The sequence below is a fragment of the Cantharellus anzutake genome, assembly GCF_015039405.1.
Source record: "Cantharellus anzutake strain C23 chromosome Unknown EI90scaffold_8, whole genome shotgun sequence".
Taxonomy (NCBI): Eukaryota; Fungi; Basidiomycota; class Agaricomycetes; order Cantharellales; family Hydnaceae; genus Cantharellus; species Cantharellus anzutake.
In genome coordinates this window covers 1,211,866-1,231,682 of record NW_024066958.1, presented here as the reverse complement: position 1 = coordinate 1,231,682, position 19,817 = coordinate 1,211,866, and the positions used below count along the sequence as shown (strand labels likewise).

General features: G+C 49.4%; 6 protein-coding genes across 6 annotated transcripts; 3 read left to right on the top strand and 3 right to left on the bottom strand.

Annotated features, from left to right (window-relative positions):
* Positions 1-302: 302 nt before the first annotated feature.
* Positions 303-3,196, bottom strand: EI90DRAFT_3151941 (WD40-repeat-containing domain protein). Its single transcript, XM_039065755.1, has 7 exons — positions 3,029-3,196; positions 2,794-2,956; positions 2,668-2,720; positions 2,263-2,606; positions 2,091-2,207; positions 1,628-2,037; positions 303-1,558 (listed from the first exon to the last, which is right to left on the bottom strand). Exons 1-7 carry the CDS (start codon positions 3,043-3,045, stop codon positions 647-649), a joined length of 2,016 nt encoding a protein of 671 aa, XP_038920410.1. The 5' UTR covers positions 3,046-3,196; the 3' UTR covers positions 303-646.
* Positions 3,197-3,872: 676 nt separating this feature from the next.
* Positions 3,873-8,259, bottom strand: EI90DRAFT_3144395 (P-loop containing nucleoside triphosphate hydrolase protein; the record flags this gene model as incomplete). The annotated part of the gene is made up of 17 exons (XM_039065141.1): positions 3,873-4,007; positions 4,060-4,107; positions 4,170-4,217; positions 4,276-4,332; positions 4,459-4,815; positions 4,884-4,971; positions 5,027-5,251; positions 5,313-5,564; positions 5,627-5,662; positions 5,723-5,770; positions 5,823-5,982; positions 6,033-6,440; positions 6,639-6,772; positions 6,828-6,905; positions 6,959-7,054; positions 7,115-7,640; positions 7,698-8,259. 17 exons carry the CDS (start codon positions 8,257-8,259, stop codon positions 3,873-3,875), a joined length of 3,258 nt encoding a protein of 1,085 aa, XP_038920409.1.
* A 780-nt stretch (positions 8,260-9,039) lies between these two features.
* EI90DRAFT_3118595 (uncharacterized protein) lies at positions 9,040-10,083 on the bottom strand (the record flags this gene model as incomplete). Its single annotated transcript, XM_039063117.1, has 4 exons — positions 9,040-9,300; positions 9,354-9,514; positions 9,573-9,630; positions 9,703-10,083. The coding sequence occupies 4 exons, from the start codon at positions 10,081-10,083 to the stop codon at positions 9,040-9,042; spliced, it is 861 nt and encodes a 286-aa protein (XP_038920408.1).
* Positions 10,084-10,187: 104 nt separating this feature from the next.
* Positions 10,188-14,045, top strand: EI90DRAFT_3286868 (uncharacterized protein). Its single transcript, XM_039067028.1, has 12 exons — positions 10,188-10,831; positions 10,889-10,954; positions 11,022-11,474; positions 11,529-11,686; positions 11,744-11,860; positions 11,923-12,476; positions 12,530-12,616; positions 12,669-12,757; positions 12,811-12,898; positions 12,950-13,203; positions 13,226-13,405; positions 13,461-14,045. Exons 1-12 carry the CDS (start codon positions 10,524-10,526, stop codon positions 13,843-13,845), a joined length of 2,739 nt encoding a protein of 912 aa, XP_038920407.1. The 5' UTR covers positions 10,188-10,523; the 3' UTR covers positions 13,846-14,045.
* Positions 14,046-14,545: 500 nt separating this feature from the next.
* EI90DRAFT_2968003 (kinase-like domain-containing protein) lies at positions 14,546-16,316 on the top strand (the record flags this gene model as incomplete). Its single annotated transcript, XM_039055614.1, has 8 exons — positions 14,546-14,653; positions 14,705-15,197; positions 15,249-15,527; positions 15,578-15,713; positions 15,767-15,855; positions 15,917-16,042; positions 16,103-16,168; positions 16,229-16,316. The coding sequence occupies exons 1-8, from the start codon at positions 14,635-14,637 to the stop codon at positions 16,314-16,316; spliced, it is 1,296 nt and encodes a 431-aa protein (XP_038920406.1). The 5' UTR covers positions 14,546-14,634.
* Positions 16,317-16,639: 323 nt separating this feature from the next.
* On the top strand, positions 16,640-19,222 carry EI90DRAFT_3151936 (uncharacterized protein; the record flags this gene model as incomplete). Its single annotated transcript, XM_039065754.1, has 4 exons — positions 16,640-16,823; positions 16,876-18,784; positions 18,840-19,030; positions 19,083-19,222. Coding segments are annotated over exons 2-4 (2,184 nt in total), but the record flags the coding sequence as incomplete, so codon positions are not given.
* Between the last annotated feature and the right edge of the window lie 595 nt (positions 19,223-19,817).

The window sequence follows — 19,817 nt, the reverse complement described above, 5'->3', positions numbered from 1 at the left end:
CAAGCGCTCACAGTTAGCCTCTTTCTAGACTGCCTGACTGCTCGTTGCAAGTGGCGTTGACAGTGGGCTTCTTCACGACACCCATCCCGCCATTTTTAATCCCTAGGGATCCTTCATTTTCCGTGCAACTCCGTCACGTAAGGTTACCTAAGCTGGGATAAGATCGCTTTCCGCGGATCCAGGATCAAAGATGTATCTTGACGATAAGAATCTACACGTCTTTGGCTTATTAACAACCACATTTTACAGGTCTACCGGCCACTGTCCCCCACTCACATACTGCAATCGAGCGATTAGGTGATGCATTGCCTCATGAAACAAATCAGTTGACCGAAAGACAGAATGTGCTGCATTGAGACACTAAGTATGAAGCTGACGGGTAACCAAAAGTATTAAAGGGAAAAAAAAAGTGCGGAGAATAGTTAGACAGTCAGGTCATTAATGCCTAATACAGATTTGCGTGTATGAGTATCAAGGAGTTGCGATCACAGGATGGTTCGAGAGAGAGAGAGGAAAGGAATCCAGAAACAAGGGTAAAGAAAGAGCAGGATCAAATTACGCCACTGCCAGGAGATCTGCAGGCAGTGAGTAGGAATAACACACCCAAATGAAAGAAACGCTGTAACGCTACACAGAATACGCTACATCAAGCCCACTCACTCTCTTCCCAAATTCGACCCCACGAGCCACCATCCCACCTCCTAGAACCCATATCCCACTCGACGATATTCCTCTCAGTGCCAACATACATATAACGTCCACTCATATCAAAACATAACCCCGACAAGTGCATAGGCTCTGATTTTGTGTTATTACTCTGCGCAACATCATCCCACGAGTCCCTCCAGGTTGGGATAGTTGACGCGGTAAACGTGGGAGGAGGTAGGACAATGGTCGATCCCCCAATACTGCTACTGCTACGACTACTGCTGCTACTTCGACTACTGCTACTTCCTGACCTGGAATTAGAGCCGAGACTCCGAGAGTTCCGTCTGATCACAGGAATAGTGAAAGCAGAAGCGGAAACGGCAGGCACACCAGATGGATGATGTACGTCATGCCCAACACGCCTGCGTCGCTCGTGTGCATCATGTATCGTGTCTTCTTCTTCTTCTTGGTCCATCATGAGAAGATTGATAAAGTGCCTCCGCGTTCGGTTCGTTGGAAAGTCACCAGAGGGCGAAAGAGACAATGGACGAGATTGATGGGGGTGAGTGTGATAATTGTCACGGCCGTGCACTGAAGTGAATGGATCGGAAGAAGGTAACTGGGGGATAGAAGGATCAGATGTGCAAATTAGGGTATCGTCGATTGTGGTCGCATTCGCCGACTGCGGCTGCGATTGGTTGCGGGGTAGTGGAGTGTCTGAAGATATTGTCGTGTTTGGTTTCTCATCTTCTGCGACATACGGGGAGTAGGTATCCTCAGATTGCTGCTGATTTGAAGACGGGGCTGCTTCTGGGACGGGTGGTGGCGTGCACGATACAGATGAAGGTACACGAAGCACCGTGTGGGTATTAAAAGTGCGTGCGTCTACCACGTGTACATTGTTCATGTGCTGGAAAGGGGGCCGGTAACGTTAAGCAGCATGGTCAGGGAATGAAGGCTTAGATGGCCTCGTGCGTACCTCAGTGAACACAAGGAGCTCCCTTCCTCCATCACACGATCCGGAGCCTCCGGGGCTGAATTTGATACTTCTTACTCCCGTGTCAACAATGTGGCTTGCATCTTGGTAGTAGTGATACCCAGGAGTGAGGGACATCAAGAATGAGTTTGTGCCAGATGCAAGTGGAGCCGTTATTGGCTGCAAGTGAGGGTACGAGTCGAAATTTAGAGCAGGTGGTGCGCCAGGGATAGATAGGTGCTGTTGGGGCGATCGTGCTCGCCGCCTGCGACGTATGGATTCCTGGGAATGGAACCGTGCCATAGGTGCTGAAGAGCGAATATCCCAAATAATTGCCTGGCCGTCCTGAGTGGCGACGGCAAACTTGAGGCCATCTGAGGACCAGGTCGTTGAAAAGCCCGCATCGAGACCACCTGTGTTTGCGAGGATAAATTGATGTCACTTGAGAGGTGCGCCTTTTATGTACCTTTGTACGTCGCTATTGGTTCAAATGTGATAGTGTCACCTCCCCGCACATCGTGAAGGAAGACGTCATCAGTATCTCCCACAGAGAGAAGCGTTCTCCCGTCCGGCGAGATGGAGGCTAGTTGAAAATCTTGAGTCGAACAAAATTAGATGAGGACCAACTGGGCACTCACCATGGTTAACGCAAGTTTTGAGCTCAGTGGAACCGGCTCTACTCAGCCGCTGCCTCTTTTTCCCGAATGGCATTGCCTCTGTCCTCGTGGCAACATTGTACACCCTCAAAGAGCGATCGTTGTTGCTGATGAATAGCCTGGGTGTGGTAACTCCGGTTGATTCGCTCCAACGTCCGGTTGCCTCGTATGGAGACGCGCCCATGGTGAGGTTTGTGATAAAAATGGAATTATTGATGGATCCCCGCAATTGTTGGGAGATATGTAATGATGTCGTTCCTTCCATGGAGTCCAGAGGCGCAATGTAGATCTCTGCCCGTTGGCCGCCAGCGGCTATGAGACCAGACCTATGATGATGGTTGCGAGATTTTAGCTTCCTTCTGATGACTGCAATATTACCCCACACACCCTGATGCAACACAAGTGGGAGCAAACCCGACATTTGTCAAGCGTCTCTCGGGCTATAAATAGAATATAACCATAAATCGTTCATGAATTTTCAATATTCGAAGAATTTTCCTTTGCTGCACATACTTCATGAGGCCGTGTAATATCCCGAGTTGAGAGTCCATGAGCAGTGGCATAAACAAGCTTTCCTCGCTCAGTGGGGCAAGCTACGAGGTCTCTGAGCTGCGTATGCTCAATGTTAATGTTTGCGGAGATGCTGTGTGTGGGGGCTTCAGACACTTCCTGCTCACTGATTTACAAGCCGGGCGTAGGGCACCGCGTCAGCAATAAATAAGGCCGATGGTCGTAAACGGAGACTCACAGAGAATCGTATGCCATGCTTAGGGGTCACCTATAGCGCTCGAGCTCCAGCGAGCAAAGAAAAAAAGGGGATATGAGAAGTTGAAGAGGAGATGAAAGATGGGCAAGTGAGCGCCGTTTTGAACAGCCTGGCGTTTGAGCGAAATATCATTAATACTGAATAATTCAGCTAACACGGAAGCAAATCAACTCCTTCGGTTGAATTGGGGATCTCTTTTTAAGTCACGTTACCCAGTGAGTCACGCCTTCTGGGTTCAAGCGGTCATCCCTGCCCTCCGCGGCATGGCAAAACCACCAGTTTCACCCTCTTTCATCGATAAGAACAATGCCTTTCTTAGTTTTTCAAGCTGTTCCCGCTTGAAACGAACCCAAATTTAGCAAATGAATATTCTTGCCGGACAGACCCTGTTCTGTCCGAGAGTGGCCTCAACCGCCCTGAAAACCGTCTTCGCGAACAATTGATTATGCCCAAACTGGTCATGTTTGGTTCACAAGCACAGCTCACTTTTGGCCTTTCAAATGCTGGTAACCGAGCACCAGGAGGCAATGGCGTCAACGCCCTCAGTGATCTACTTATCATATCAATATTAATTCCACCACCATTTCACAAGCGCCAGTCACTCATTAACCGCAAACCTTTCTGCTACCTGCTTAAACACACGTGCACCGCAGGCCGCGCCCGGTGGCGCATTACAGCAAAAGTGCCTCGGCGGGCACTTCCAAAGTGTTGCCCGCAGCATTATCATAGCACGTTGGAATCAGCTTCCTCACGTGGGCAGCAGAAAGCCCCAGCGCCAACGCTTCTACACTAGCACGCTGTCTTCCTTTCAGCGATAGTAAACCAGCTAATCTTCAAACATGATCTTGAAATTCTCCACCACCTCTTTACTGTCCGCAGCCCTCCCTCGGAGTGCTCCGCTTGCGATCGCACTCTTGCGCTTTTGAATCTGAATAATGCGTTCCTCTACGGTATGTTTTATCTATATCACAGCTAGTCAGGTGCGCCCTGGACACCGGAACACCGTCACTCACAATGAATTTCGTTACCATCACAGGCCGATCCTGTCCGATTCGATGAACCTGGAAAATCTTCGGTGAGTTTGGCTGTGCGCCGACGCGAAATTTGGGCACCACGAACTCACCCGATCAACGGCTTGGTCTTCCACCGCTTCATTCCACCAGCAATCCATCTACATGTTGACAACCGCCCTAGTAAGCGAAATTGGAAAGACACCCTCGATCACGTACCATGAATACGAAGTTAGCTGTCGTCAGATTAAGCCCGACTCCACCGGACTTCAACGACTGTTCGGGCATCATTCACCCAAGATTTTGGCCGTCATCAATATTAACGAACAACCAGTTCAGAGATCAAACCACATGATACCATGAATCAATGACTAGCCCGAAGTGGGAAGATATAGCACGCACGATCATAAATACCCTTGCCTCTCGCCCTGGTTTGACGAACTCCTCGATAGCACGAGCTCTTTGGGGTTGCGACATTGTTCCATCGAGTCTACTCCACGCGAAGCGTTCTCGGTCTAATGCTCGTGATATCAAATCCAAAAAGGACGTCCATTGGCTAAAGACGACGGCTCGGAAACACGGATCTTGGCCTCGTAACGCTCGGAGAGCTGATACCAGCGCATCCAGTTTTGTGCTACTCTCGAAATTATTCTTGCGCAGGGTGAAGCTGGGTGAAGAATGTATGACGATATCTGTGTCCGCTGAAGTCGCGCGAATGGAATTCCTATGTTTACGGACGACTTCGAGTAGTTCGGTTTCCTGTGATAGTAGTGAATGAAGCGGCTTAGAACTGGAAGAGAAGCCGGATAGCTCCTAAGCGTGTTTACCTGTGCAGGTCCTGAACAAATGGGGCACGTTCCAACTTTTCCTTCTGACTCCAATTTGCGAAGGTGCCCCACGATGCAGGCTTTGCACCTAATTCGAACAGACTCGAACACACATGCCAACGTGAAAGGAGTGATCGACTAACCCTGTATGTTTGCAATCAGAAACGAGGACTTGATCGTCCTCCATCGTTTCGAAACATATCGGGCATGATCTAGCATCTTCATCTTCATCATCATAGTTTCCTAACTGCTGCAGAACAGAGTGGGCGTATGCATCATCATCTTTGGTATCAATCCGGATGTCATCATCGTCCTCAGGAAATTTTGAATCCCGGACGAGTGCAGGATGACAAGCAGCTCGTCGTAGCCTATCGCCGCGATGCTCATCATGACGCCAACAAAGAGAACATTCATGATTTTTCCACTTACGTCATAATTCGAGCCAGCATGCTTGTAACGTTTTTCGTCAGCTGTCCGCTTGCGTTCAGCTTATCGTAATCACGCTTCACAGCCCTATAAATGGTGTGGTATAATTTCTCTTCCGCTTCTGACAGCTCCAGGTGTTTGATCTCGATCGTCTTCGGAGGTAGCTGGACGATCGGATTGCCACTTGCATCCCGTGTTGTCTTTTCCCGGCGGAGTAACACAGTTTCCAAAATGACTTGCACGACATCGATAGCTCTAAATTTAAATCAAGGTAATCCACTCAAGAAGTGCCATCAATCTTCCAGTAATGACTTTACCTAGGGTCTTTGTCCAAAAAGGGCTTTGTGATAAAACTTCCCGAAATGAACGTTAGCGTCAATAAAATGCCTCGGATACAGACGGAAGGAGCTTACCTGTTGAAATAAGCAAAATTCGACCATGGCTGGAACTGTAAGAAATGCCTGGGGAAGAGGTTGAGAAGAAATCAACTGGAGGACAGTTGTGGCACCCTACAGCAATGAAAATAGATCATCTAGGCGGTTCGTGATAGGAGTTCCTGTAAGTGCCCAGTGACAACGAGACTCTCGCGATATGCCATAGACAGCTTTAGCTGTTTTCGAGGTGCGCGACTTGATATAGTGGGCCTCATCAAGGACGATACGCTTCCACTTAGCTACCAATTTATGTTGACACGTACAGATCGAGTTTAAGCGTAACACATACTGCTGAAGAGAGGACTGGATGCATTCCGCCCGCTGCTCTGCACTTTGGCATGCTCAGAAGCCAAGGTGCCGTAACTGGTGATAACCACATCCACCCCAGCTCCCAATACTGCTCTGGATTGGCCATGCCATAATAAAATCGATAGCGGGCTCTCACCGCCCTCACCAGATCGAGTCAATTCAGACTGCCACTGGCTTAGTAGAGACACTGGTGCAACGATCAGCGTAGAACTTGGACCCTCCATGGCGTCAGCCTCATCCGTGGATGACTCCACTTTCGGTCGGAAAGCCACATCCAGCTTGAGTTTACCTTTTGGCTTCGAAGTTTGCTTCTGGGCGTTCGTTGGGGGTTCTGGGCCACGATTGGTATGGAGTAAACTTGCCAGCATAATGGATTTTCCTAGGCCCACTGAATGGAGATGTCAGCTTGTGGCGCGATGTCATGTAATTGAGCCTCACTTTCTGGGAAGGGAATCAGAGAGGGTGAAAACTGGAGTAAGCAAGTGGGTTCAATAAGAGTGAGTAATTATAGATTCACCGTCACTGTGAAACTGAAAGTGAGCTCGGTAGAGAAGATGTGTGTCTGACATGACGTACGCAAGAATACCTCCACGGCAATTGCGACTCATTTTCGGCATTTCAAGTGATAGTTCCCCCGAATTTGGATTCATATAGAACGGGATCTCCGGTTGTGACAGGTCTATCATGCCAAACTCATCTTGATCAGGAGCAAAATTATACCTGGCGAACGTATTGGACTAGTTGTCACGATTGCGCATGGCCAGAGTTGACTCACTCCTCCCAGAGAGGGTGCATCGAGTTATTTGCCTCAGTTTCCTCATCACCCTTTCCCATTTCCAAGTCGTACATCCACCTAGCAAGATGCTGCTAAGGGCTGGGAGTTCCGAAGAGCCCTTAGCCACTCACTTTAGAGCCTGTTTCTGGTACGGACGCAACGTAAGAGTGAAAGAGCTTGAAGGTTGCATCTCCGGCATGCGTAAAAGCTTCTCAGATTGTTGCGCTCTTCCCGAAAAATCTGTGAGTCCAAGGTCAAGGAACATAAAAAATACAGGGGGAGATTACTTTGTGTAGATGTTGGCAACTTGCTGGTCGGTTAGTTCCTCGCCCTCGACTTCAACTTCTTCTGCATCTTCCTCGTCACCGATGACTTCTTTTGCTTTTCCACTTGAGCGAGGTTGCACTTTGCTTCCGCTCGACATTGCGACGCCGAGCCCTTCACACAGGGGCACCACGGCCTGTTTCCCGAGGCGATTTCGATTAGATCTAGTAGGCTTCATATTGACTGCATCGAAGAGCTTGAGAAGGGACACCTTCCGCTCGCGAAGAATTTGTTCATCAAGGGTCTCTTTCCCTTCCTCGTGCCAGGACGATTTTTCGGGATTACTACTAGAGGAATCTAGCCCAAGCATGAATAAAGATGATTGGAACGCCACTGGCAACATGTACACTTTCAGGCGAAGGATAACATTGTTTCCTGTCCTGAGAGGCTTTGGACAATCAATTACGGTCCCAGAGACGGACACAATTTTGAGATCCATAAGCTTTGATAACCATGAGGCTGTATTATTTGGAAGACGTCCGACTTCTACTCAATCACATCAGATTTTGGACATGATTAACCGTATGAACAAAACACGCTACACACCAACTTTCTTCGAGTTTAAGAATCGAACGATATTGTTCTCCTTGTTTGAGGCAAACCTTTTGTTTGGTGCCGACTTGGGCTTGGAAGCAAAAGCAAGCTTCATTTGCCCTCCTTTCCCTTTGCTGAGCCCATTCACACTCGATTTCGAAACTGATGATGCGGGAATGCGTGCATCAGCATCATCCCTCTGTATCCGGACAGAATCCCCATTGTTTAAGTATGGCGAGCCTTTCATGTCAGATGTCGTGGACCACCCCTCAACTATGAGGTCTCCTACGTAACCAGCAGTGAACTGGGAAGAAAACGCCCGTGGTGACCCACTGAAAGGCTTCGCTTCGGGTAATGCTGACGACGGATGGAGGGGATCTGTCGTAGACGCTGAAGCTTGAGGCTCGACACGTTTCAGGGGTGTAAGTTTGCGTTTCTTTGGTGGAGGGGGTGAAGGCGAAGCAGACGGTACCGTTGTGACTGAAGAATGGCGCTCTTGGAGTGGTGGGGATGGTCGGCCCTCTAAATTTGTGGCAACCCCGACCTGGTCCAAGCCCGCTTTCCTGCCGACCATCTCAGAGTCCCCAAATTGCTCGTCATCACCATCGGAGTCAATGAAAAGTTTCCTTCTCCCGACATCCTAAGGGAGGAGAATGGCACCAAATTGGGCAACGAAGCATGAACTTTGCATACCTTCGGAGATTCTTCGTCGCTCTCTTCGAAGAAGTTCCCCATAATCTAGATAGTATACGGCTGCCTGGCACCTTGCACGGCCTAAAGACTCTGGGGCGGAACAGACTTCCCGGTCTATGCCTCAGCGGTTCCGAAGCAGGACTCCAAGTCAAAGTGGGTGTGTCGGCAGTTCGCGTGAAACGCGCTCCCGACGCGCCATAGTTGCACATGTGAACCTTCGCTTCTCTCCGTGTGTACGTGCTGGATATGTGTTCGTTGCGTATACTACACAAGACTCGCATCCTGGGTTTCGTAGCCATTGCCCACCGCCAGCGTCACACCCATATGACAGCAGCGTGTGATCGACAGCCCCGAACACAACAGGATATGCACTCCTGCGCAATATCAAATGGTCATGTCGGACGCCTCTTGGGAGAATAACGAAAACTCAAGTTACGCAAGGACATGCACATGGTTGTTCGTTGATTGGCCACGATATAAAGGCAACACAAAATTTCCACGTGTAGCCGGATGAGATTTGGCGTAACGGAATCCATGAGCTGCAACCGACAGCATTCTGATTGTTGTCTACCCAATCGCCCCCAGACACACCCTTAATCACAAGAGACAGTATGCTTTGCATATGAAGTGTTACCGTACACCTCTTTTTGTTAATACACAGTCATCCCTGATAGATGCTTCTCTTGTTGAAGCTCTCTCGGACAGCCACGAGTTTCTTCTCCAAATCCAATGTCCTGTCATCAACAGGGCGATAGGTCCCCAAGACGACTTCAAGGCATGAAGCGAGCACAATGTAGGGATTGATTCCAGGTATACGAAACACCTTGTATTCCGGGTGTGGCGATGTCAATGCTTGCATGGTTACCATCTTGTAGACTGCTGGGTCGTCCACGAGGAGGAAGACTTCAAAATAGTCGGTTAACTGCATGTGACGGACGTCAGTGTCATCTCATGACGCCAATAAATCTGACTAACGCTGGAATGGATCCTGGGTGGGAATGGCTGGCCATTGGCTAATGCACTTTCACAAACGTGCCTGTCTTCTTGGTCGGACACAATCATGACGTCAAGATCCTTTTGGATGGGACAAAACCTCCATTTCCGCTCTGTGTACAACTGAGCATGGGGTAGGCACACTAGGTAAAGAGTGTAACAAAGGCAACAGTCTACAATTGATACCTCCTACGAACTCACAAGTTACAAGATTGGACTGGTCGTTTCGATCTATTTTCACAGTGAGCGAACGAGTCGCCTGCAACCAACTTATCTTAATTATAGAGGCATCAGCCCCAGTTGCTTTAAAGTAGGAATGTTAGCAACTCACTGATGCGTTGTCCCCTTCATTCGATTGCCATATCAAGCGTGTTACTTTGAGCGGCTGTTCCTCCGTGCCGACAGCTCCGCACAGCTTGCACGCGTTCTCGTCTCGGATCAGCACATCGGCAACATCGCTTGGATAGATGGACTTAAAGTCGGAGATCGACGCGTCTACACTAACAGGTATCGACGATCGTGCACTCAGGGCGCTGGCAGGGCGTGAGACACCCTCAATGGCAGATGCGGTGCGAAGAGGGGTTCGTGAACCGAGGAAACTAGCTACACGATCTCTGAATTGCATTGTTTCCATCGCGTTTGTTTCAGGAATGATGGGAGTGCGGGGCTCTTCATCATCAGCAATTGCAGGATGGCTACTCCATGTATCCATGGCGGACTGCACGGACGTCGTTGTGTTTAAAGCTAAGACACTTACAAAGTGAAATCGGTTTTCCCCGAAGAGGAGCGGATTATACGCGGGGCCAACAGGAGACAAAGCAATATACGCTTCCTAACATGTCTAATCTCGGGTAGTCGCGCGCGGTCGAGACAGGAAGCAGAAAGGCATCAATTCGGACGGAACAGCTGGAGACGTGTGCTAGATAAGCCTTCATTGCAGCCGATTGCAAGATTTGGTGCAGGATCGACGCCTCGGACGTTTGCTTTCAACAACTGAAGGTTGAATTGAATGAGTCACAAGGACCCCACGCAGTTTCGGGGTCCTACTGTTTCTATGCCCTGGGCCGTTGATTCCGGTGACGCACTGATAGCTGCCCTGCTCGATTCGCAACCCCCGTTAAGCGCTCTCCTCGAGTGCTGCGAGCCCTCACGATGGCTGAAGCGCACACAGGTGTTCATACACCGACCTATTTGCCGTATCCCGTGAAAATCATGAAACTCCTTGTTACCCCTGATACTGCAATTTCGCGCGGTACCGCTTTGTGCAACTATTCTTTCGAACACCTTCTCCCTCCAGAACGTCCGACTAAACCCGGCGGAAGTCCGCCTCCAAGAAAGAAAGAGACTCGCTATGAGACGTGGGAATCCCCTGTGGATGGGATCGTTCAACGTTGGCAAGTGCGACCCGGGGACATTATCACCACGGAAAGCGCGACGAAGAATCCGGCGATCATGATACTGTGCGTATCAGTATTTGTTCGCATTGGGAACACTCATAAGTATTGCATCACTTCCAGCGAAGAATGCACTCACAAAGTCCAGATTCATGGTTTATGCGCTATATGTGGGAAGGACATGACGAAGTACATATATTTCCTCTGTCCCTCAACTTAAGGCTGATAGGAATTCAACAACCTTCCAATATGGTAGCGTCGACTATCTGGGTTTCTCTGATGCGTCGCGTGCGTCCATCCGCATGACTCACGATGCTAACGGGCCAACCGTGTCAATGGAAGAAGCCCATCGCTACGACCAAGATACTTCCAGACGGCTACTAGGCGAAAAACGACTAAGTCTTATCGTTGACCTCGACCAGACGATTGTACATGCGACCGTCGATCCTACGGTGGGCGAATGGATTGAAGACTCTGCTCGGTATGAAGCCAAGAAAGCTGCTCAGCAGAATAAGGATCCCGAAACCTCGAGGAGCGCGACTCCACCCAACCCTGACCGAGAGAGTAGTCCGTTCGACGAAAACGATGTAAATCCCAACTGGGAAGCCCTAAAGGACGTCAAGAAGTTCAAACTTGGCGGCGAAGGCCAATTTCTTAGACTTGATCAACAGGGTGCTGACGATGGCACTTATTATTATATAAAGCCGCGGTCCGTTCTGCTTCCGTTTCCTCATCTTGTTGCGAACTAACAGGTGTTATAAAGACCTGGGCTTGTCGACTTCCTGGACCGTATGAAAACAAAGTACGAGATGCATGTGTATACTATGGGTACACGCGCATATGCATTGGAAGTATGCAAGGCGATAGATTTGGATGGAACTGTCTTTGGACAACGCGTGCTGACTCGTGATGAAAGTGGAAGTAAGTAATTCACAAACTGAGTGATCTCCGAACGCGGATTTAATTTATCCGGGCAAGGCATGACCGCTAAGAATCTCGCTCGCTTATTCCCAAGTGATCAGAGCATGGTTGTAATCATCGACGATCGAGCGGACGTCTGGTCCGACGTTCCCAACCTCGTCAAAGTAGTCCCCTGTGGGTGGATCCGTTTGTTTGTGATCCAGGGAGCACTTCTCATTGGATGGTTTTCAAATTAGATGACTTCTTCGTTGGCATCGGTGATATTAACTCCGCCCACCTTCCTAAGCTATCAGACCCCATCACTTCTCTCCCTCCAACACTCCCCAACTCGCGCGTATTGTCCAACACGCCTCCAGCCACCATTTCCAATCCCTTAGCCTCACCGACACCACTTCCCGAAGAGAGCCTATCGGAGCTAACACAATCATCACCTGTTACACCAATCGTCGAAGATGAGGCCATCGCCAAAGAGGGTGCTGAAGCTAAGCTCCTATCTGCAGCACAAACTAAAGCGATTGAAGCCGTTGTCGAGCAGCGTCCGTTGGCAAAGATGCAAGAGAAGCTGGATAAGGACGCAGTCGCGGAAGCGGAGGCTGAAGCGAAAGCCGGAGTCAAATCTACTGAGGAGAGGGGCAATTCTGAGAAGTCCGAGGAACTTGCCCCGAAGTCGGATGGCTCAGGTGGAACGATGAATGGGCATGGCGAGGAGTCTGAGACTAAGTCCAAAATAAAGATAAAGCACCAAATGCTCCTGCATAATAATGATTTCGAGTTAACCCGCATTGAAGCCGTGAGTGCAGCAATCCCTGCCATTTCGCAACTAAACTGACTCTTTGGGTAAAGATTTTGACTGAAGTGCATCGTCGATTTTACGATGCATATGCGAATCCGGCTAATGGCCGTCCAACACCAAATCATCTCGATGTTAGGGTGGGTGTCTCCTGGATCATGAGGATATCCCCGTACACACACTTTCTACTAGACTTTTATCCAAGCAATCAAAGCACAAGCATTCGCGAGTTTGCATTTCACTTTCTCTAATGTTTTCCCTATAAATATTGATGCCACGGGGTAAGTTTTTCGTATATTACCAACGATTGCTTGAGGTCATGATTCGTGTGAAGTAATCCAATATGGCGGCAAGCAGAGCAATTTGGGGCGACTTGTCACACTACATGGAATGAATCAGTTACTCACGTTATAGCTCTCAAGGTGGGTTCCTTTGGTTTTTGGGTTGATATACCCTGATTTTATGTGACCCAGTTACACTCGGAGAAGACGGACCGTGGTCAAAGGAAAGCTGGCGTTTTTGTCGTCCATCCGCAATGGCTTTGGGATAGTGTCACTCAATGGCGCAGAGTACCTGAGGCACCTTATGAGCAGATGCTTCTACTGATGGATGCTACCTCCCGAAACACCACTCCTACATCTCGCGCGCAATCACAATGGGAATCGCCGCTGCGGGGCCGTCCACGTCAGCCATACCAACCGAACAACCTGAGGCGGGTCCTTCGACAGTTCCATCTGATGTTCCACTAGTGAACTGGAAGAAGAGGAAGGTGTTGACGAAGTTTTCCTTTCAAATAATCTTCAGCTGGGAGGCACTGTCGATTGGGCGGAGGTTGACAGGGAAGTTGACGAATTCTTGAACGAGTCTGATGATGACGACATAGGGGAATACGAAGGGCAAAGCGATGCGAGCATACGCAGCTCACCCAGGTTCGTTATCGGGTATCGTATCAATAAGATAATTTGTTCATCTTTCTTGATTTAGCACGGCATCACGGCGAAGGGGTACGCGGAAGCGACCACGGAGTGGAAGTACATCATCGAATGAGAGTAAGGGACAGACTGAAATGTCACCTTTAGCCAAGAGGCTGAAGCTGTCTCAAGGACGTAGAGGTAAATCAGGTCTGAAGATCGAGCTGCTCAGCGCCAGACAAAGCGAAAATGAGCATCAAGATGACGCATCATCCTCTTCGAGCTCTAGTGACGACGACAACCGCGGTATTGGACTGCAATCACATACGAACCATGAAGCCGAGGATGAAGCATACGACATGGAGGACGCTTATTATGATGATTCTGACTCAAGTTCTGATTCTGAAGAGGATGACTTTCTTGCAAGAGATTTCGATGCCGGTGGCTCCTGGGGCTGATTACCGACCCTAATTTTCGGGCGAAGACGGTTATTTATTCTCTTATCTAGCCGCAGTGCAACTATCCACTCGTAACTTTAATGACTAAATATCATCTTGTACACTAGCTATCCTCATTGTAGCACCAGTTGCTCGTCACCTTTCTTCGCTATTGTAGACCATCAATATGATCCACTAGTCCTCTGCTTTCATGTCGTATTCTTCGTGGATTTGCCCACAGTGACACCTTTGACGGCTGCGAGCTAGACAGAAATCATTGGCTTGAATCAACAACGTTTTAGGCTGATAACAAACCCTTCCGAAAAGAATCTTCCTTTCTGCGTCAGCCGGGTGACGGTTACGAGCTACAAACTCTTCTTACCTGGCAGCTATCCTGCTTAGTTTCATTGAAAAGACAGTCAGATCGAAAAATGATTATCTTCGCATTACTTTAGCTTCGTTATACTGATGTAACATGTGGTGATGCCTGTTGACGCGCTTTTCTGCCACCTCAAAAGTTCTAGAATCACCAATCCTTAGGCCATGGGTGAGAATCGTTATATATCACATATACTACCCTTCGGATTCCTCCAGCTCTCTTATTTCTTCTTCAAGAGCGGCGATTTTCTCAGAAGTGGACACCGTCCCTGTGGGCTTTGACATGATAGACTTGTCGCGATGTTGCTGGATGTTGACACCGGGCACAATCGATTCCTAAATACAGCCGTCGACCACAACAAACACCTGCAACGATTCGAAAGCTCAGGATAAGTGCATTATCTCGTCGTGGATTCCGACACTGGAACTTATATGGAAAATGTGGCAAGCAGTAAGACGAGTCCATTGTTTGCGTCCATTTCTTTTACCACATCAATTCTAGCTAGCACACATGGGACCACGCCCAAGAAGCGTTCGAAATGGGAGCAAAACGATGACGAAGAAATAGAGAATACCCTCAAAGTTATACCGAAAAAGAAAAAGAGGAAAGCTAAAGCGGCTTCAGACGACTCTCCGCAGTCAATCCGTGACTCCACTCAATCACCCTTAGCTCGACATGTGTCTCCTCAACCACGAGATCCACCTCGACGGAGCGTATTTGTTCCACCCCGCTCTGCGTACCCAGCATTTTCTCCCTGTCGATCAGTTTACTGCTACGAACGCTTGAACCACATTGAAGAAGGCTCTTATGGTGTGGTATTCCGAGCACGAGAAAAGGAGACAGGCGATATCGTTGCGATCAAAAAGTTAAAACTCGATGAAGAGAAGAATGGGTTCCCTATCACTAGCCTTCGAGAGATAATGGCTCTCATGGTGTGTAAGCATGAGAATGTGGTAGGAATACGAGAAATAGTGGTCGGGGATACATTAACTCAGTGAGTTTCACATGCGGACAGCAGTGCACGCTGCAACTGAACTACCCCTAGAGTTTTCATCGTCATGGACTTCATTGAACATGACCTGAAATCATTACTTTCCGTGATGCCAACCCCATTTTTACAATCTGAGACCAAAACACTACTTCTGCAACTTTTGTCAGCTGTGGCTCATTGTCATTCAAATTGGGTTTTGCACCGTGACTTGAAAACCAGCAATCTTCTGATGAATAACCGTGGCTCTATCAAGGTCGCTGACTTCGGGCTAGCACGTCAGTTTGGTGATCCGCTAGGGGGCATGACCCAACTTGTGGTCACATTGTGGTACCGGTGCGTACTATTCTTTTCCACTTTATTGTCTCCGAGCTTAAGTCCTGCAGGGCACCTGAACTATTGTTGGGTGAAACATCCTATTCTACAGCGATTGACATGTGGTCCGTTGGATGCATCTTTGGCGAACTGGTTCTCAAAGAGCCAGTATTCCAGGCCAAAGGGGAACTGGAGATGCTGGGAATGGTACTGCATGTCATCTCTTGAGCGATTGATCCGTTTCCCACGAGGTCATTCAGATTTTCAAGCTACTGGGGAGCCCGAGTGAGGACATCTGGCCTGGGTTCTCAAATTTGCCTCTAACGAAAACGCTCACCATCCCTCACACGTGAGTCAGAGGGAGTAGACTCGACGGACAAGACAAACAATTTATAACAATTCTCTAGTAGGCCCACCCTTCGTACCAAGTTTAGGTTCTTAACGGAAGCTGGACTTGACCTGATGTCAAAACTGTTGACATATGATCCAGAGCAGCGAATCAGCGCAGAAGAAGCAATGAAGCATCATTACTTCGGGTCAGTTCTACTAGCACACTTGTATCTTTTCGAACCTGGATAATGAATTATACACTTCAGCGAATCACCGCTTCCCAAGCACCCTGATCTATTTGGGTCGTTTCCGTCGGTGGCAGCGGGTGACAAGTCAGTAGAATCAACGTGCCATCCCGTTCACTACGTGCTGATCTGACTTCGTAACCATAGAAAACGTATTGTCAGCCCGTCTGCACCTCAGCGTGTGGCTGATTATAAACTGCTCATGGACTTTGATGTCGATGACGTGGATGCATGAGCATGATGGGTGAGATGTTCCGTTCAATAGGCCATGACAACTGTAATCGATTGCAGTGTTTGGTCGGTCAAACGCCGCCATCATGAAGTCTCGAAGCCGAGGCGTTCTCTCGAGGGATGCAGAACTTCCCACTGGCAAAGTCTGTTAAGCAGAAAGGCTATTTCCGTTCTTGGCACCGTTTGTCCGAGTGCGATCAACTTTTGTTTGTGGAAAACATATGTGGTTCACTAAATAATGAGCGAATAAAATAGCTATGAGTATTGCGTTTGCCCCGTCGAGATCTTGAAGTTGCGGCAGCCGTGCCTGGACGGCAACAACCGTCAACCAGCAAAGTTTAAGTTGGACCTTGGAAGCCGAAATTTGAAATACTATTCCATCTTTCCTCAGCTCACGATTTGCTACTGTCTCTACGGTGATACTTCTTCCCTCTTTTCCACCCTTGTCATTCTCCAATCTTCAGGAGTAACAGATGCACTGCGAACGTTGTTTATCTTAATCCAATTGTCGGTGAGCAGGATCTCCATATTGCTGGGCAACTCAACCCTAAATGGAGTAATAGTTCGTGAACTTGATTGACCTCGTTTGTTCCTTCTGCATCGACATCATCACCTGGAATGTCCCTGGCTATTCTGTCTCGGGAAAATTCAACAGGAATCTCCTTAACGTCATCCGGATCCACTCGCTCAGGAACTAGCATCAGGAAGATGGCCCTCTCCTCTCATGAGGAGAACGGTCAGATACCAGATTCATCCGAAGAGTCTACCTTGGAACAGAGTCATAAGCCCGCTCGACGTTACCCCGCGACCCTCTCCTCAACGCCCCTACCTCCACACCGTCTCGCAAAAATTGCCAGCTCTTTTGGTGTCCATGTTCCAATCCCCCACTCTGCACCCGAAACGACATTTGGCACACGCCGCTCGTACAGTTCTTCCTCGTATAGCAGGCATCACCATCGAACAACTACAGCGACACGGCTACTACTTCACGTCATCCCCCCCGAGACTTTGCCTCCATCTGAGTCCAGGTGTTTGTCAGGAATCAGAGCCAATGCTCGACGCGGTAGCCTGCTTCCTCTACACACGACACTAAAGGGCCAGCTTGAGGCTATCAAGCGTGAATACAACTTCCCATCAATTGCTGGACTTGTAGTTTACCTGTTGGACATTCAGGATGAGGACAGCACTACGACAGGGTTTATTGGGCCCAAAATTAGCGAGGAGGCGTGGAAGCTTCTGTGGTATCGTGCACTAGCCATGGATCGCACTGACACAAAGCGCGCCTTCCTTTCACCTCCACCTCTTCCATCCACCTCCCCACCCTCCCCAATGTCTGCCGAAGATGCATCTGAAACTGACTCTCAGAGTCACGAGCCGGCCACTACCGATCCTTTTAAGAGTGCAGCGCAGAGGAAATTGCGGTCACTTCACACTGCACAAGGGATCCGAACCTCACCCTCCACTACCACACTGTCAAGTACCAACTCTAATGAATCGCATACATTTTGTCTCCCTCATCACCCCGGCATGTCACAGCGATCATTGTCCCTGAATTCAGACTCATCATCAATCACTTCTGCTCGCACGCTCCCGTCAAGCACCGTAGTGGGGAAAATTGAGTTTGACATCGACCTGGATAAAGGCCGCTGGTATGAGCAATGGGCCAGAAGGAAGAGCGGTGGAGCAACATCCGCTCCGCCAACCAATCGTTCGTTGTTATCCCCGGCTATCGTTGCACAGAAGGAACAGGAGCGACAGCAGTTCCGCAGAGGTCCGCTTGACGTCCCCACTACTCCAATCACTCCAATTACGCCTATTACGTTGAATGACGATGTTGGTGATGCAACATATACTCAGCTCGCCGATTCCAATGACGGGGCGGGTGATGATGATGGCATTGGCACCGCAGACACGACAGCTAGAGCTGAGGACCCCGAAACTGTGCTTGAGTTGAGGGACGAAGATGTGTGGCGCGAACTCCACGCTAGCGATTCTCTCTTGACAAAGTCGAAAGCAAATCCCCACACACAGTTCAACGCAATGTTGGAAGGCACCATCCCAGAAAGTGATCCCATTGGCGTTTATAGCGCGACTAGGGATCTTGAAGAAGTTCTAGCAAAATGGAATGAGCGGCGAAGTACGATGGGCACGACAAGTGCAACAGCGTCCCCTCCACCATTGGACTCCCCAATCGTTCTCCGAGGTGAAGAAGTAAAATCATCCTCTGTTATCTTCCCACGTCCAAAGCCAAGATCCATACCGCCTCCTTTGCCCCTTGACAATGACGATAAACCGTCAGTGGAGGTTTCTCACGCCTCGCCTACTTCAACATCACCATCATTCAACCTCCTGGAAGGTGCTCCGTTCACCAATGGAGTACTCAGCGAGGAGGCAAATGAGAACGACAGTGGCAGCGAATACTCGAACAACAGCCAGGTTCTGTTTCGGCAGCAGCTTGATCGTATTGAACAGGTACATAGCGAATCCTTAACACAGCAATTCGTGGCTCACAAATGCACCCTTACAGCATCTTGCTCAAGTATCGCCCCGAAAGCTTCCGGATGGAGTTACGATGCCGATTGCGGAGGCGATCTCTCCGGGACCAAGCCCTCGGGAACTTTTGGAGATGGTACAAAACAGTCCACGATCACCCCTTCCTGGTACACCAGGGTTTCTGTCGAAGGGTTTTTCCAGGCCAACGCCTGGGCAGCCACTGATGTATGTACCATGGTTTGAACGTTTTTGGTGCCCTCTGAACGCAGCTCTGCAGTAGTACTGCCGCTTCGTCACCTATCGTAAAAAGGAGGCCCTCGGGAAATACACAGTGGCCTGCTGTTCCCTTCGAACATGTGGCGAATGAAATGCGACTTAACAGGACTGAACCTCCTGTTTCCCCTTCCTTCTCTTCCCCTTCATCCACCCAGCGACGCTCAAATGCTACGACGGTAACCATCGAGTCATCTGAAGAGAAGCGAAGAACCCAACTGTCGGTGGACGAGGACAGCGGCCCCTCTCGTATTTCGGGTTCCTCATTTACCTCCATTAACAACAGGCCCGCAACCCCGGCAGTGCTCGAGCCTCCTCCAAGAACATTCTCTTTACCACAACCATCGAGCAGGTTCTCGGCCGAATCTTCTGTTTCCGGAGAAGCTGAGCAAGAAGCCAGTACATCTACGGGTGGCTCAAGAGTCTCAGTCAAGGGCTTCGCCAAGCTCTTCCGTAATCGCAGCAAATCTCGCGACAGCGGGTTACGACAATCGATCGATATGCCACTGCCTCCGGTTCCTGTTCCCAGTAAAGTGCCACCACTTCCTTCGATTGCGCGCACCCCCTCGAATGCTCAGCCGCCAACGCGCCCTCCAAGGCCTGCGGGTCATCTGCGGCTGGATTCAGGATCCGATCCCTTCCATTTCGATCAGCCCAGTATTCGGTCTGCCATCGCCGTGTCCCCTTCAGACCCCTCCAATTCTGGCACGACATCCGGAGCCGACAGGTCATCGACAAG